The following is an 18,875-nucleotide window of genomic DNA, read 5'->3' on the forward strand; positions in this document are numbered from 1 at the left end:
TTTATAGAACAGCTACCGCCTGGAAAGAAGCCCCATATGCAGGCTTCCCCATATTATTACCCCACAACAGGCATGTTCTCAAAGGAACACCACTAGGGGTGAGAGGGAAGTGAGAGAACTCAAATCCATTTGGCACTGGTGAAACAGCTGATGGAATACTGTGTCTAGTTCTAGTGCCCACAATTCAGGAAGGATGTTGATAAACTGCAGAGAGTTCAGAGAAGAGCCACAAGAATGATTAAAGTAATAGACTTAAGGATCTCAATCTATTTAGCTTAACAAAGAGATGGTTAAGATGTGACTTGATTACAGTCTATAAGTGCCTATATGGGCAACAAATATTTGATAATGGGCTTTTCAGTCTAGCAGATAAAGTTGTAACACAATCCAATGGCTGGAAGTTGAAGCTAGACAATTTCAGACTGGAAATAAATTAATTGTCTTTAACAGTGAGAGTAAGTAATCATTGGAACAATTTACCAAGGATTCCAGTAAATTCTCCATCACTAACCATTTTTAAATGAAGATTGGATGTTTTTCCAAAAAGTATGCTCTAGGAATAATTTGGGGGAACTTTTATGGCCAGTGCTACACAGGAGGTCAGGCTGAGTGTTCAGAATGATGCAGTTTGTTAACAAATGAAATCCATATGGTATCAATAAGCCAAGTTTTACTTTATCATATTTCCATATATAATGAGATGTTTTATTTTCAAATATGCATACTCCCTCCCTCTGCTCTTCATTAAATTCCCTGGTCGTTTCTCTGCTTAGATTTATGACAAACTTTCTGATCTGTTTATTCCTAGTTCTTTCTCTTGAAGCTCCCTTTAGATGAGACTAGTGTATCCCAATGTGTCAAACTCACCTGGAGGACTGACAGAGACACCTTTTCCTTTACTTAACCCTAGGGGAGTGTATTCCTCTCTTTCACTCCTCATGTCACTAACTGTTGCCTGCCTTCTAAACTAATACAAGGTTGGGTTTCATATTCAAACGGTAAAGACTCAGATATCCTCTTAAATGTTACACACACCATACAACTCGATGCATCACACCACTACTGATTTGGGCAGACTTGAATCAGGTAGAGACGAAAGTCTCCCATTATCAATTCTCTGACCCATAAAAGTCCCAGAATTTAGAGTTTTCACTGGTTTATTACCTGAACCTTCTCCACTGGCCTCTTCTGGAAGTTCCTGCAGGCTCAGCTTCCATTCCAAAGGAGCATCACATGGTGTTACAGTAACTGCTAAGGGAGTGTTGTCTTCTTCAACCACAAAGAAATACCTATGAAAGATTAACAAAAGTATAACATTAATAAACTATAATGTCAAGAAATAGCAGTTGACATTAAATTTTCTGGACTGGTGTTCATGGGGTAACTGAGACAAGAAAGGTGTAAATGAGGACAAATATGATGTTACCTATCACTTAAGATGAAAGCTCTTTGAGGCAAAGACCATCTCTTTGTCATGTGCTTGTACAGGTCTAGCACAATGGGACCCTCTAGGCATATATAAAAATCACACACACACACACACACACACACACACACCTGCCTCTTTCTTTCTGGCATATTAAAGTGCTTTTATTAAGTGTTTGAGGTATACCAAATACCATGAAGTCCATGTAAACAGTTCTTGCTTTACCCCCAAAGTGAGTGAAAATACTTTGTGCTTTCAAATGAACAATCAAATTTTGCTTTTATTTTATACTGCTTTTCATAGATATTATTACATAGGAAAAAAGGCAAACTGGAAAACACAAATCCTTGAAAAGCAATGTTTTCTCTTTTGTATATTATCAGCGCTAGACTTTGATGGTTTTATACTACAATAATTTTTACTTGGAGGTGAAATCCAGCCCTCACTCAAGTCACTGGCAAAACTCCTATAGATTTGATTTCACACTTGATGTGTTCCTTCAATGTCCTTTCAGACCAGACTGAAAATTTATTTTCTCCATACTTAATTCAAAGTGGGGTGTCAAAATATCAAAAAGCGTTCACTCAACCCTTTATTTGTGGTTGGTTGAATATTATGTATATTCCTGGACTTATTTGTGGTTTTTTGTTTGGTTGGTTGGTTTTTGTTTTGTTTTTCAGTTAGATATGACTAGTTCTCTTCAATTTATCACATTGCTTGTTTAATCTGTTCAGTACTGTAAAGTAAAATTAATACTCTGGTTTCCATATATCAGAGAGAGAATTCCACTAGAGATCATTGTTATTTTTTGTTTTATTTTTGGTGGGGTGATTGGGATTGTTGTGTGTGTATTTGGGTCTCAGTAAAAGTATACAAAAATGGGGTGGTGGAAGACTCCCTACAGAATTGGTTTCCTTTTACTCCCCCCCCCCCACCCCCATGACTTGGTTTGTGGCTTTACTTCAGGAAAAATGTTGTGGTTTGTATGGCCTCTGGACTCCCCCAAAAAGTGAAAATAAATTGAATGGGGTTGGAGTTCAGCCTGGGTCAGTGTGACCTACTGAGACTGAGACACGGTTATTTTTTGAGGCAAGAAGCTAATATTTGTATTTTTCATATTTGGATCTAAAAATCGATTCTAATTCAAAACAAATATAAATATTAAGTTCCACAAACAACCCTATAAATTATACTAATCAACATACCTTTTAGGTGTATCTCTGAAGAGAAAGCTGCTAATTTCTGCTCCATCTGGGATTACTGATGAATCATGGAAAAATGCTTTGTCCCGGATCTGCATCTGAAAAAGTTCCTCATCTCTGGTAGGCAACTTCTGTGTCTTGGAGTTGAGCGGGAGCAGCAGCAAGAACACAAACAAATGGAGCAAGAGCATCCTACAGCAACAAAAGGGATTCATGTCTGATGAATTTTAAATGACAAGTACACTAGTAACTGATACTTTTTGATACACAGTATTATTGTTTCATTTTAATTGTATGGCTTTAGTATTATGCATATATATCTAATCAGAAAAGAGGAGATTTTGATAAAGCAATATTTTTCTCATGGCTTTGGGTCAGATTCTTAGGTAGTGTAAACTGGTGTTCCACCTTACACCAATTTGTCCCAGCTGAGGACCTGGCCCTTTATACCTACTGTGTTCTTAAGCAAATCCTATTTAAAATAAATGGTATCAGAATATGTAAACGTTTTCCAAAGCTGTAAAAAATAAATAAAATATATTTTTTTTTTAGCGAGGATACAAACTGAAGGGTCTAGTCTATTCCTGATATGCACATACAACACTAATGGTAGTAGTTACACATGTGCTTTATATTTCAGGGGAGCCTTCAGTTCATGTGGATAACTATACAAGCATTAGTAATATATATGGTAAGGAACAGACTAAAGTTTCTAAATAGAATTTTTTTCCATCTCCAACTTCTATGAAGTTGAGCCCACCCACTGATTTCAAAATGAGTCCATTGTCTGGTATTTTCCTCTCTTTCTACTCGTTAACAGTGAGCAAAGCCTTCCACATATTTTTGTAGATCTATAATTTGACGTTTTGCCACAATGAAATATAACTTGCTGGACCTGGGAGCGAGCACTAACACATGGCAGATAGACGTTATGTCAACTTCACTTTCCTTAGATTTTGGTTGGACTCTCAGCAATCCTTTTGACAAGTAAGTATTTCCAGTCAAACTACCCTTTATAAAAATAGTGAATTAGGAAAATATGAAATATTATCCCATATACATTCAAAGCACATTGATATTAGCATGCAATTCAGCTGTGCTTAATCCTTGGGCCTGATGGGAATTCCAAAACACAAAGGCAAAGAATCCTTTACAAATTAGGCACAATAATTCATAACACCAGACTTTCATTATTATGTCTACAACTAGGTCAGTAACGACTATCCCTAGATATACAGTGGGATAGAATTAAATTCTCCATTCAGTACAGTACATGATCTAATATGCAATGGATTTGGTACAGAAAAAATAAAAAAAGAAAAACAGCCTGATTACAAGAATAATAGAGGGCATTTAAATTATATTTTGATAAAAGTTACAAAATTAGTTGAGAGATTTCTAGGCTGCTGCCTAAACCATGTGTATTTCAGTGAGTTTGGGTAACCAGTTTGTACTGTCATTTTTATTTGACTTTCCTTACGATTACTAGGGCTATGTATATGGGTTTATAATATTCTTCTATTCTACACGGTAGGTTGATTATATCTTTATAACACACACTTTCTTCTTTAGATCAAATCTTACAAAGTGTTTTTACCCCTACTTGATCATTCTCTGAGAGAATATGTGAAATATCAAACCCACGGTTCCTTGAGAAGCAGCATGTGTCTTTTTAGTCATAAGAAACCGCTCTTCCCCTTCAACTTCTTTATGAAAACATAAACACACAGTCCCAATGGGAGCACCAGCAAGCCTCCTCCTTCCCACTCCAAGGGATGGCCTTCTGCAAGCTCTCAAAGAACAGCAGCAGCCAGCAAGGAGCTGAATGCAGGTCCCTGCCAGCCAGTGTACACCCTTCTCTCTCACCCCCCATTCCTCGTTCTCTTCCATTGGACCCTCAGCAGAGACTACCAAAGACATAAGATCCCAAGGGTTCCCCCTCACTCCCTTCCACATTATAGAGCCCCAGCAGGGTCTCCGTCTTCTCTCTTCTGGGGGCAGGTCTACCAAAGGCTCCATTTCCCTCTGAAGAGTGGTAGCAGGCAACAGAGGAGGCAAATGGCAGCCTCTCTCATCTCTCTCCACACAGACCTTTGGTAGAACTTGCTTAGGGACATTGGGTCCCAACAGTTCTCTCCTCCCGCCACATGGAGCGCAAGCAAGGCCTCATCCCCTTTTCCATCTTCACCTTCTCCAGTTCTGCCCTGAGAACAGCTTCAGAGATCTTCTCTCTGGGATATAGTCAGCTCCCCTTTTATACACAGCAAGAACTATAGATTGCTTCAGTTCTCATAGAATCTGGTACTATACTTGTTCCCATTAAATTGCCACATCTGCCTATAATATCATTGCCATTTAATTGCTCCTTCCATCCACATTGTTCTTTTAAACTTTCTACCTTCATGTACCCTCCTGTTCTTTGCATCTTCCTTTCCTCTTCCGTTCCCTGGATTTCACTCCAACTCTCCTGCCTACCATCCTCTCCCACTCCTACATTCCAGTTCAACTCCTTACCCTTATTGCTGCACTTCCTCACAAGTGGAAGGCTCACAAGTGGAAGGCCTGGATATAAGAGAAGTTAAGAGGAGGGAGAAAATATTATATAACAAAACCCAAATTTATAAAAAGATCAGACACATCCAGATGCCTCCATAGCAAACCTAACCAATCCCATCATCATCTGATTAATTTTAGTCTTGTCATCCCTTACAAATAAGTCCTCTACTCCTCATTGTGTTGTTTTCCCTCTGCATGTTCTTTTCCCCTAAAGTTAGGGCCAAACACTCCACTACCCAAGGGAAAATCCATAGGAAAGAGACTTGAAGGAAAGAAAATGGAGTGAGAGTGGAGTCATCTCACAGAGTTGCATATTTTTCCTTCAGAAGGATGACTCATCTTGGTATGGTCTCAAGGCCCCTTTTAGAGCACTCAGAAAAAAGGTTGGGATCCATCAAAGTAAGTTTAAAAAGCTACACATTACTCTCACCACACCCTTTCTATGGAAAGCCGTTAATGTGTTAGACATGGTTATTTTTCAGCTGCACAATCTGAGTAGGTTGCCCCCTTATTTATTCTGTGATAGCCTCATAACAGTAACATGTCCTCACGACCGTGAGGTTCTGTGATCACAATTCCCTCGCAGAGCTTACAATACAGCATATGTATCACTTGTAGTATTTTAAAATGCATGTTTTCTTCTTCTTCACTGATTTTTAATTATATTGTTATTATGCTGCAGTGTGCCAAGCACTTTGGGAGGGAAAAGGCTCGGGTGCTTTATTTAAGAAAACGCCATTACTGTTTACAGTTAAGGCCAAGATTTTGTCACAGTTATTTTTAGTAAAAGTCAGGGACAGATCATGGGCAATAACCAAAAATTCACGGAAGTCTGTGACCTGTCCCTGACTTTAATTAAAAATAACTATGAGAAAATAGGGAGGAAGGAAGGTCCAGCACCCACAGCTGCTGGGGCTCCAGGGTTCCCCACCCATGGTGACTGAAAGCATGGGGTCCCCCCTGCCACCGGCAGCAGCTTGGAGCTGTGGGGTCTGCCCAGGGTGGCTGGGAGCTGCGGGGTCCTTCACCTGCCACCCGCGCTGGCTGGGAGCTGCAGGATCCCCCTGCCGGCAGTAGCTTGGAGCTGTGGGAGTCTCTGCTGCACATGGCAGCTGCAGGGAGCCCCTACCCTCCGCAGTGGCGGCTCGGGGCTGCAGGGTGCCTCCTACCCCCCCACAGCAGCTGGGAGTTGCAGGGGGCCCTGCCAGCTGACAGCTGCAGCCCCGGGGCTGACGCAAAAATATCATGGAGGTCTCTGGAAGTCACAGATTCCATGACTTCCATGACCTCTGGGACAAAATCTTAGCCTTGTTTATAGACAAATCATGATTCAGTCTCTCCAAAATTTGTCAAAAACTTTCATCCTAACTTGCTCCTATTTTCTTGAATTCAGATTGAATCATTTATACTTATCAGCAAAGCTAATGACATTTGACACATTGGAAGCAAAGATCGTAAATCAAAATATTTGCGGACTCGAATCACCAAAGTCAGCAGAAAACTCCTTCCTTATATCATGTAGGATGAGTTCTGGGTGTAACGAAGCACTTTGTTTATTGATGTTTCAAGTACTATCCTCAACCAATGGGGAGAAGAATTCTGATTTAACCAGAACAATTACAGCAGATGATGGTAAGGTAAGAAATGCTGACAGTTTCTGAATACAGCGTCCTCTAAATGAACCCCCCGATGTCCCAATACTGTATATTCTCAGTGTCAGCTCCAATGCAATTTAACCTTTATTAAAATAAACTACTTTTGATTATAGGATTAGCTAGACTAAGCTTCACTTCTTAAATTATTTCACTTCTTAAGCAATCCACTTTGAAGACCTTTGTGGATGGGTTGTCAACATTAAAAACTGGAGAGGTAGAAAAGATTCAGTTTTACCTTCATTTTCTGTATCTAATTATCAAAGTATTCCTTGGATTAAAAACAACACTAGAGATATGTTGGGTTCAGTTCTGTAGTGCTTATTCAGTCATGACACCTAATGAAGTCAATGGGAATTTTACCTGAGTGAGGAAGACAGCACTGGCCTGCTTCATATATCTTTTAAAATTGTAAATGAAAAAAGAAATCCCTTGCCTTGATACTTTAAGGTGAGCAGTGATTTTAGGTACCTTCATTTTCAAATAGCCAACCGGAGGTACTTTAAAGGGGATTAATTTTCATGGACAATACTTTCTGAAACAGGACACGGAAAAATTGAGGCATCCAAAATCACTATTTGGTTTTGAAAACTTAAGCCACTTATTTTGCACAATCCTTTCACACTAAACCTAATTAACTGAATTTTATACAACAGAGCAGTTACATTTTGGCATAGGCTGAGTTACACCCTATACAGATTACTCACACAACATATGCACTGTGACAGTAAATCCTTCTAATTTTATCCCCTTATAAATTTATTTTTGGTCAGATTCATCACTGGCATAGGGTGGGTGAAATTCCATTGATTTTGATGACATCTCTCTTAAAATTCATTTACTGCTTGAGAGTGCATAATTATTGCCAAACCGCTTCACCCCCACTTCTTGGAAACATTCAACCAAGAATGTTTTTATTTGTTCTGTATAACCAGGTCAGACTCTGGTTTATTTTTAGAACACATGTACAAGAAGAGGCCTAAACTTTGCTACTCTGAAACCATACAACTATCTGAAGTATGTTGTGTGACTTCTTGTTCTCCTGGCTGTGTCACCTCCTAAATACCTTTTATTCCCTTTTCTGCAGGCTTATCTTGGTTACTTTTTGGTTGGTTGGTTGGTTGGTTTTTAAAGCAAGAGTCAATATTTTATTGATATATTCCTGATGACAGGAAGGATTTGCCTGTTGTTTATCATTGATTTTAAGCAAAAGCTAGAGTAGACAGTCCTAAGTGAAATAATAAACACAGTTTTCCTTCTCTAGGATTGCAAAAGTGCCCTCTAATGGCCCATCTTTACCTCTCTTTTCCCCACCCCCGTCCGCAGCTCTCTCTCCAGCTGAGAGCCTGAATCTGGAGGTGAATGTGATGCTTGGTTGCCTCTGTGACTATGATCTCTAATTCTGCATATTTAGAACTGGAAGACAGGAAATCAGGAGACATGGCTTGTGCTGCTGATCCTCAGCAAGGCAAATACTGACATGGTGTTTTTCACTAACTTCAAAAAAGAAAGGGGACCACTTGTCAGTCTTACAGCGCCGTACCTCCAATCTTCCTAATTTACAAAGCCAAGAAGAAAAATATTGTGAAGCAAGCACGAGTAGCTCACTGAAGGACAAGAAAAAGAAGTCACCATTTGAATAACAGAGACAGATATACAGAAAGAACACACAGACTAAAAACAGGTTTCAGAGTAGCAGCCGTGTTAGTCTGTATTCGCAAAAAGAAAAGGAGTACTTGTGGCACCTTAGAGACTAACAAATTTATTAGAGCATAAGCTTTCGTGAGCTACAGCATCCGATGAAGTGAGCTGTAGCTCACGAAAGCTTATGCTCTAATAAATTTGTTAGTCTCTAAGGTGCCACAAGTACTCCTTTTCTTTTTACAGACTAAAAAGAGCACTACCACTGAAAAAATTAACAGCTTTTAAAACAATTTGAATATTCACTCATTCTAATAGAAATACAACACCTGGCTACACTGTGTAATGGGCTAAATGAATAAGCTTCTGAACAGTTATCTAAAGATATCAATAGATGCATACTATTAATTTGTGAATTCAACATAGCAAACAAAACAGCTTACAGGTCACAATGGCAGGCATCTTTTGATGGATAGACAGATAGAATACTGTTCCTTCAAAAATACCATAATAAATGAATATTGTATGACACATTGTGTATTATTATGAACAAAAACCACACACTCACATGAAAATTATATAGGTTAAACCCGATCATCCAGTTTGTGATTATTCATAACTCATGTCTGTCTCCTGAATGCAAAATTCATACGCAAACAAGCAATCTCATTTATCCAAAACTCCAATTACATAAATATTTTGGATGGTCTTCAAAACATTTATATAATTGCAGTTTACCTATATATTTAGGGCTCAGAAAGTGAATACGAACATCTGGATAATTTGTATTTTTAAAGTAGAGCGGGAAGGGAAGAATGATGGGAGAAATCAGTCTCTGTGTTTGAATCTGGATTAGATTCAGGTTTGTTTAGCCTGTGTTTTGAATTTGTGTTTGTGGCCAAACTAGATTAGAGTTTAGGTCCAACAGCAACAAAACCATACAAGATATTCTCACAAAATATTGAGCCAAAATGGTAGTATTCTTGCAGGATCAGCGGGTAGTAAGAAATGTCTACATGTTGGGCTGCATCTGAACCAGATCCAAAAATAGACTCCTCCTGACTTTGGTCAAACCTGGAAATAAAACCTTAGGGGTAGCAGTTTCCAGTATATGGAGACTTCTCCCAAAATTCAGAGTGCATGTTTCATATTTTAGCTTCCAGCTTGATCCCATCCAGTTTTCAGGTCTATGGAATTTCTTCTGTAAAAGCCAGGGGTTATCCCTAAATTAGTTATATCATCACATTGTCTTTCCCGACAACACACATACTTATTTAGATTAGAGCTGGTTGAAAAAAGGAACACATTTTGCACTGTAATTTGTGAACAAATTGACCCTTTTTTCAATCTAAAAATTTTGAATTTCAAACATTTTCGGACAGATCTAAAACTACATGCTTATTTGCAAATAAAACATCATTCACTGAGCAGAATGAATAAAAAAAACTTATTAAAACTCACTAATCTACTGAGGATGGTAAGAGATGTGATATTAATTATATTATCCTTAGGATTCTGGATTTTCACAAGTCTCTTATGAAACTTGCTTGCGATTCCATTTTGCTTTGCTGTTTGTGGTCAGAGCAAAGGTGAAAATAAATACTTTTTAAAAGATTTCCTTGCACATCTACTGCATACACACACAGGTCTGTATATAGACAAATATACACACTATTCTCCTACAAGATAGCATGAATATTAGATTGACCAATAGAGATTTGCCAAACAAATTGCATTGATCATAAATTTAATACACAAATTATTCACAAAACCATCATCAAATGCCTTATCTATGGAAAATATTTCCTTTATTCCCCAACTGTCTGCAGGTCACAGAGTCCTGTAAGAGATTTACAATAACAAAAAAGGATCTGGGTTTACTTGAAGCAAATGCATCTGGAATAAATAAAACCTAATGTTTAATTACAAGGAGTGGAAAGTGCATGATTGTAATTTAGTGAGGATAATTTCAAGGCACAGACTGCCACAGAGGTTCCTGTGTTGTGTTTCTTTTCTTTTTATTCTGTGAATGGTTAACTTTTTTTAATCTATGTCCTATTTTTAAAATTGAGAGCATTCATTTTTCCTTTGTGTTAACCATGCCACATCTGACAATAAATCTGTAGAATCTGATTTAACTGTAAAGAGAACGTAGCTTTGGAAAATGGAAGGACATGCTATGTCTGCTCTGACTTATTATAGGAACACTAGTGTTAAGGATCTACAAGCTTTTCCATTATAAACTCCTATTTTTTAGGGTTTTATAACTCATTTGCAAAAAATTTCTCAGAGAACAATACAAAGTCTCAGCTACAGAGCATTTTTTAAAAATTATTTATCAAATTTGATTGAAATGTATTTGGATATTAGTATATAAGGGGAAAAAATGGACAGTTTGTATTTTCAAATTACTTGAGGAAGGGTTACTTGTTTCTCCAGCAAGTATCTGTCTTTTTTTAAAGTTGAACTTTGCATATTTAGGTATGATCCTCTTAGTGCTCAGGGTCTTGTGAAAGGTGCTCAGCAAACTCCCTCTCCCTCCTCTCCCCGCACTCCATTCACATGGACTATTGAAGAAAGTGCTTGGCACCTTTCAGAATCTGTCCCTTTGTTCAGAAGTATAGATTAGAAAGACAAACAAAGGAAACCAGCTATGAGGGCATGCACAGTATTTACTTTTCTCATAAGATTTTTAATACACATAGTGAGTGTGCTTGTGCAGCACAGTGTCCAGATTAACATCTGATCTTTCATTAGTGTGACAGACTATAACTGTGGGGGAAAGAGCATTTATGCACTATTGTTTCCATAATCCGTGGTTTAAAACTCCCTAAGTCCAGACTGACAAAATGGACTATAATGGCCCCTTTGAACCTTTTAGGATCCATCATGTCAATCATCTGTGGATTAAGAGACCTTCTCCTACAGTTCAAATTTAAACCTTGTTTTTCTTTTGCTGTAAGTGTTGTTTTAACAAAGGAAATCACAGTAGCATACAAAAGAAAAATCTGTAGAAAAATAAAAATACAATAAAGGTCAGGTTTATATTTTCAATTGATTGAACCCCACTAGAGACTTGCATTGCAACAAATAGAGTATGTTACCTGCAAAGTGATGAGATTTTGTTATAGTAATATTCAGGAAATGTCTCAGTGTAGGCATGGTGAAAAGGAAAATAAAAATACTCATGGAAATATAGAACTGAAAATATCAAACGTTATAAGGAGTATTTATTTTTCTAAACTAAGATTTATATTTCCACTTTTCATGTGATTACAATAGCTTATGACTGCTGTGGAGTTGCCATTCTGGAGCAGACCACTGGTCCAGCTAGTCTGATGCTACAGAGAGAGGTGAACCCGCACATTTCGGCCTCTATATACTGCCATCAAAAGCGAAAGGCTAGAGCTCTGGGAAGGTAAATTGTGAGGAAAGACATTACACACACACACACACACACACACACACACACACACACAGAGTTCCTGATTCTCCTCTCATTCACACTAATTTTACACTGGTGTGACTCAGTGGAGTCACTTCTGGTTTACACTGGTGAAAGTGAAAGGAGAATCTGGTCTCCCGTTTAGCAATAATCCCTTTGCAAACCCACACAGCACTGCAGTTATGAATTGGCTTTTTTGTATAGCTTTCTTTGGAGAGAATCTAATTCCCTGGAGAAATTAGAGCACATCTTGAGAGTTGTGTTTCATGTCACTGTAATAAAAATGATGAGCACCTGCTCATTGCTAGTCTCCAATGCAGCCTAGGATTTCACTTTGCAGACTAGATAAAAGTTGGTCCAACTGTTACCATCATATTCACTCATCCTGCAAAAACCTTACAAAAGCCCTCAACTTCTTTTAAAAATAATTTAAAAAAATAAATCAAAGCTCATTAACTCCCGACCTCCTTCATTACCTCCCTCTTCCATGTCAAATACTGATCTCACAATGCTTCTTAGAGGTCTGATCCAAAGCCCATTGAAGTTAATGGGGGTCTTTCCATTGACTTAAATGGGCTTTGGCTCAAACCCTAAACTACTTATTATGGGAGTAAGCCAACGAGATAATAAAATACTGCTGCTACATCACATCTTTCATTGGAAGATCTCAAGGTGTTTTACAAAGGGGAGGAAATATTATCCCCATTATACAGATAGGCACACAGTATAGAAACTTGGCCAAGGACACAGTGCACATCAGGAATAGAATCTAAATCTTCTGGCACCCAATCCTTTTCTGTAATCATTAGATATTACTGTTCCCTAGATCAAGTTAGTTAGACCTTAAGCATTACTTTAGCACAGTTTATGTTACTCTCTAGATAGATTTTTCAGCAACAGTAATAACAGGTTAGAACTATGGATGCATGATTACAAATAGCACAAATATTATTGTTTTTAGTGTCAAGTTTGTCACTATTATTATAGAAGCACAGATTTGGGCAATTCTGAATGATGATGGGACCAAATGCCTTTGCAGAAACCCTGGACTATCAATGGTGACTATGTTTAGAATGGTCTGAAGTTAGCATGAAAAGCCAAACAGAGATTTGGGGAAGTTAACAGGACCTACACTTCTTGTTGGATGCCATTATCAGTCTTTTGGGATTTGTGACTGGAGGTAAGAGGGATCTTCAGAAAGTACTCCACATAAAGAAACCAACAACAACCTGTGTAAACTAGCAACTATAGTTACTTGAACCATGTTTAGTAGCCTTGGAGCACTTGCTTGCTGAGCCTTGGCAGCTGCCAGCAGCTGAGGAGGTTGTTTATAGAACAGGGGGGAAATAAAAGGACTGAGTACCACAGGGAGTTATGAGAGAGGGGGAGAGAGAGAGCGAGAGAGAGAGAGAGCGCATGCGCACTGAAGCACAGAGTGACTCCAGGTTAACTCTAACAAATGTATTTGGGCATAAGCTTTCATGGGCTAAACCCCACTTCATCAGATGCATGCAGTGGAAAATACAGTAGGAAGATTATAGATATACACACACACACACACACACACACACACACACACACAAAGAACATGAAAAAAATGGGTGTTGCCATACCAATCATAATGAGACCAATTAATTAAGGTGGGCTATTATCAGCAGGAGAAAAAAACCCCACCTTTTATACTGATAATCAGGATGGCCCATTTCAAACAGTTGACATGAAGGTGGGAGTAACAATAGGGGGGAAAAATGAGCATGGGGAAATTGTTTTTACCTTGTGTAATGTCCCATCCACTCCCAGTCTTTATTCAAGCCTAATGTAATGGTTTCCAGTTTGCAAATTAATTCCAATTCTGCAGTTTCTCGTTAGAGTCTGTTTTTGAAGCTTTTTTGTTGGAGAATTGCCACTTTTAGGTCTGAAATTGAGTGACCAGGGAGTGTTGAAGTGTTCTCCGACTGGTTTTTGAATATTATAATTCTTGATCTCTGATTTGTGTCCATTTATTCTTTTGCATACAGAGTGTCCGGTTTGGCCAATGTACATGGCAGAGGGGCATTGTTGGCACATGATGGCATATATCACATTGGTAGATGCGCAGGTGAACGAGCCTCTGATGGTGTGGCTGATGTGATTAGGTCCTATAATGGTGTCCCTTGAATAGATATGTGGACAGAGATGGCAATGGGCTTTGTTGCAAGGATAGGTTCCTGGGTTAGTGTTTTTGTTGTGTGGTTGCTGGTGAATATTTGCTTCAGGTTGGGGAGCTGTCTGTAAGCGAGGACTGGCCTGTCTCCCAAAATCTGTGAGAGTGAGGGATCGTCCTTCAGGATAGGTTGTAGATCCTTGATGATGCGTTGGAGAGGTTTTAGTTGGGGGCTGAAGGTGATGGCTAGTGGTGTTCTGTTAATTTTCTTTGTTGGGCCCGTCCTGGAGTAGGTGACTTTTGGGTACTCTTCTGGCTCTGTCAATCTGTTTCTTCACTTCAGCAGGTGAGTATTGTAGTTTTAAGAATGCTTGATAGAGGTCTTGTAGGTGTTTGGCTCTGTCTGAGGGATTGGAGCAAATGCGTTTTTTCTCCTGCTGATAATAGCCCACCTTAATTAATTGGTCTGGAGGCACCCATTTTTTCATGTTCTGTGTGTATATATATTTTTTCCTACTGTATTTTCCACTGCATGCATCCAATGAAATGGTTTTAGCCCACGAAAGCTTATGCCCAAATAAATGTGTTAGTCTCTAAGGTGCCACAAGTACTCCTTGTTTTTTTTGGGTTTTTTTTGCTGCTACAGACTAACTCAGCGACCACTCTGAAACCAGGTTAACTCTGTGATTTACAGGGACCAAAGCAGGAGTAGGGCACAAAGGCAGGGGAGGGCAGGGCCAATCTGGATATGAATTACCTCTGCATCTCATCCTGTTGCAAAAGAGGCTGAGTCTACAAAGGTGTGAGTAACATCAGGAGTGCTTGTCTTGTGCATAGTAGTTGTGAGTGCAGTGAAACTCCTCACGTTTTTATATTACTTTTTGGTGGGTTACAGAGGTAGGGACAGGTTGTTCCACTATTTTATGAAGAGTCTGCAAAGCACACAAAGGCTATTTCTCCCTCCTTTCTTAATTGTTTTCCTTGAATAGCTACTCAAATTTCTCATTTGTAATTTTACAGTACCTTGCATTTGTGGTTATTGTTTCTCAGTGGTTGACAAGTGGTTCCTGTCTAAGAGATAACAACTACTAGGGCAAACATCCAGAACACCCAGTGTGGTAACAAACAAGCTCACTTAATAGCCATCTCTCAGCTGTAAGAGCAAAGCAGTAGGGCAGTAGCCTTTGTAATGGCCCATACCACACTGCATGAATCCAGTAGGCTACTCCCTGCTTCCATGGTAATTAACCCAGTGACTGAAATGCAAGTGAAGCAGTGTCCTGTATGGGTGGCTTGTTTATGGCTCTCACATGAACTCTTGTCCTTTGGAATAGTGAACTAGCCATGGAGCACAATGCAAAAACTTTAACAGACAACCCTCTCCAAATACATCTGTAAACTGGAGCTACTGGCTTTTTGTTAATTCTGGAAGGCTCAGTAGTTTATTAAGTAGTTGGGAGCATGGGGAGACTTTAATTTTGGAAAAAATATTTAAATTTATAATTTTGCCTGTTTTACTGTTTTCTGCATTGCACCTGCCTTATTTTTGGATATATCTGAATTGTATGGGCCAGATCCTCAGCTATGCCAATTTACATTAGCTGAGAGTCAGGACCTCTCTTTACTGGGCACATTAATATAAGTTATACAGCTGGATTACAGAAGTTTTGTATTTCTAATTCAGCCATTTACCAGAATCCAAAATTACAAAATCTAATCTGAATTTGAATTTATGAGCCTAATTTTGGCTCATCTCTAACATTATATACCTTCAACTCCACAGGCATGAGAGTATCCCTACTAATCCTTACTGAAGTAATATGGGACCAAATGCTATGCCTGATGGTTTAATTATTTGCTTCTTATTGTTATTAGTTACAAATTCTGTCTCTAATTTTCCCTAGCTATAAAATGGAGTGTTGTTAGGAGGACTGTATTAGAGCATTACGAAATGGGAAAAAGTGTTATGCAAGTGCTAAGAATATTAACAACTATTTACATATCTCTACCAATGCTTACAGCACTGAAGGGATGGGATGGTCCCTTCTTTATACACTCAGACATCATCCACAGTTACAGAAACAAAGAATTTTCATGACTCCGTCAAGGTCAATAAACCCTAAATTGATTCCCATCACTCCTGAAAAATGTCACACTCTTGGCCATGCAGCTTTTCGTCCTTAGGTGCAGCTACAGCTGAAATCATTGGGAGTTCTAAAAAGAACAGGAGTATTTGTGGCACCTTAGAGGCTAACAAATTTATTTGGGCATAAGCTTTTGTGGGCTAAAACCCACTTCATCAGATGCATGCTGATGAACATGGAACAAGAGTACAGCATGGTCCTTAACTTACAATTATGCCCATAATATAAATTAAACTGTTAGCCCTGCTATTTCTTCTCTGAATGTTTGTTGTAGATTAAGTTCTCTATAGCTTCGCTGGGAGATTCTTTGCATTATTTGTTTTGTTCATTGATATGTACATCTGGAAAAAAAACCACCCCAAAAACAAAACATGCATCCCCATCTGGACTGGGGGGGGAGGGGGTGGGTCTTGCATAGCTTTACTTGCGCTCATAGCCCTTGCTCATCCTCTTCAGCATTAGTCACACAGGGCTTCCTTCACATGCGTAGTCTCACTGATGTCAATAGGGCTAGTCAGATGAGTGAATCTTGCAGGTTTGGACCTACTTTCTGTTTCACCATTGATGACTTTTTTCCTATAAGTGTCTCTATTTAGTCCAGATGGGGATGATTGTTTTATTTTTAGGTTCTTTTCCCTAGTTGTGCTGACCATTATGTTTTCCCTGGCAATTATTATTTGTATTACCCAAACACCTAGGAACCCAGTTGTCATGTTTTCTGCTATAATTGCTTTGCCACAGGAAAAAAAGAGCTTCAATAGCTATGAACATTAATGTCCTCTTTATCAATGCAAATTATCTGTGTCTACAGTATTTTTATATCATTCTATTAACGATGCATCAGCAGCATTACAAAATAATACCAGAAACAAAGCATTTTAGCTGTAGGAACAGACCACCCTATTCCACCTCCGGAATGTTCAACTTCTAATGTTTCTGAGGTTCTCTTGTTTTCCCAGTAGGGAAATGCTGAAACATTAGACATGCAAAGTCTTGGCCATGTTGTGTGTGAGTTGTGAATCCTAAAATGTATGGAACTGGTGCTTGCTGCCTAGTCACTCTGTACAGGGCAGAGAAAAACAACAAGCAACATGCACCTCTTGGTCATCTAAAGGGGGAGTTCAGCCCCCAAAAGAGTGCACTGATATTATTCCCATAGCTACTCCCCAGACATGGAGTATTCCAAGCTACTGTACTGTCCGAAAAGTCAGTGTGTTATCAGGAAAAACAGATGTGCTCACTTCCCAGAGGAGCCACAAGACAATGACCTGCACACCACACTCCCAGAGGTGGTGTGTCTGGCAATGGAGTGTGCTCTTAAGTAGCTAGAAGGAGGCTGCTTCATTCCATGCTTTCAGGACCAAGAATCCAGGCAACAGAGAAGGTACTAGTCTCCATATGGTGAAACTGTGTCCAAAGAGCAGACCCTGAAACTCCACCCACACAGGTCAGTCTGCATTCAGAGTTCTAACTTGAGGGTGAGCCTTAAGTGGTATATGTGGGGTGTGAGTGGAAGAACACAGCTGAGAGTGCTAGACCAAACAGTGTGATATTCATATTAACCCTGCATATGCTCTTTTCCTTTCTTAGGTTGCTTAGTTTAACATCTTTTGAACCCATCCTATTTTCCCTGTGAGCTCCTTCAGTATCAGCACAATTTTGATATAGTGAGTAGCTGGAGGGAAATTTCCTATGTAAGCATTTGTGGCCCTTTCTGCAGTTTAGACCACCGCTGTCAAGCCCAGACCTGCCCATGACGATTTCACTGGCTGCACACACTGTTTTGGTGGAATAACATCCTTTCCTCTGTGCTCCTTCCTAGGTAGAAGTATAAGTAGGGGCAATTATGTCCTTTGACTTTAAGATACTGTAACTTTCCTTCCAGAGTCCTTTTGAGACTAGAACCAGATAAAAGAGTGACATGGGATGGGGACATATTTGAGGCTTGAGTACATTGACCGAGTCACTGTGATGCTTTTTGATTTATTCGTGTCTGTTTTCGAAACAGCTCTAGTCGTCATGTACTTACTATGAGATCAAGCTGCAAAAACTCTGCTGAGACTGAAAAGACTTCTGATCTAAACATGAGTGCTAAGAGGTATTCAAAACTGTCATGGTCAAATACAGAGATGTGATAGGGGGTTTCAAAATCAGATTATCAAGGAGATAGATATCAGCTTCACTCTGCTGCTGGTCTAGTGTTTATTTGTCTAGCCTTGCAGGTGAAAGGTTAGTTCTTTATGTAGTTACTCTAAACAAAAGCAGAAGGAACACATACAGGCAGATAAGTCAGACTGTTCTGCGTGAATGGCCATGGAAACAATTTGGAAGTCTTCAGACCTTCTATATATTCATTCATGCCACCTCCTCATCTGTGAGTTTTAACACAGCTTTAAAAGAGAGAGAGAGAATGAAAAGAGTTTCTGGAAGAGAGGCTTTAATTAGTTCAAAGTTCAGAATGTTCATGCTTCTGGCAAAGACGGGGGATTTTGAGGACATATGTAGAGACTAGGCAGTGGGAGAGCTGCCTCAATTCTTTCTTGTCTTGCATTATTATTTCCGGATTAAGATATGATTGGTATGTGTGTCAAAGGAATTTCAAATTTCCAGAAGCAGAAGATGAGATGAGAGCTGTGAGAAGGGCCAAAGGCCTGCCTCAGAAGGAC

At 39.1% G+C, this 18,875-nt stretch overlaps 1 protein-coding gene across 4 annotated transcripts in view; it reads right to left on the reverse strand.

The window, feature by feature from the left end:
* Window positions 1–18,875, reverse strand: part of NDNF (neuron derived neurotrophic factor) — a 43,791-nt gene that overhangs the window by 2,624 nt on the left and 22,292 nt on the right. For all 4 annotated transcript variants that reach the window (XM_038399670.2, XM_038399669.2, XM_038399671.2 and 1 more), the window contains exons 2-3: window positions 2,632–2,820; window positions 1,165–1,289 (exon numbers count right to left, since the gene is read on the reverse strand). In XM_038399670.2, coding sequence (XP_038255598.1) covers window positions 1,165–1,289; window positions 2,632–2,819 — 313 coding nt within the window. In that variant the 5' untranslated portion in view covers window position 2,820. The remainder of the gene's footprint in view (window positions 1–1,164; window positions 1,290–2,631; window positions 2,821–18,875) is intronic.

The sequence above is a fragment of the Dermochelys coriacea genome, chromosome 4 (assembly GCF_009764565.3).
Source record: "Dermochelys coriacea isolate rDerCor1 chromosome 4, rDerCor1.pri.v4, whole genome shotgun sequence".
Taxonomy (NCBI): domain Eukaryota; kingdom Metazoa; phylum Chordata; order Testudines; family Dermochelyidae; genus Dermochelys; species Dermochelys coriacea.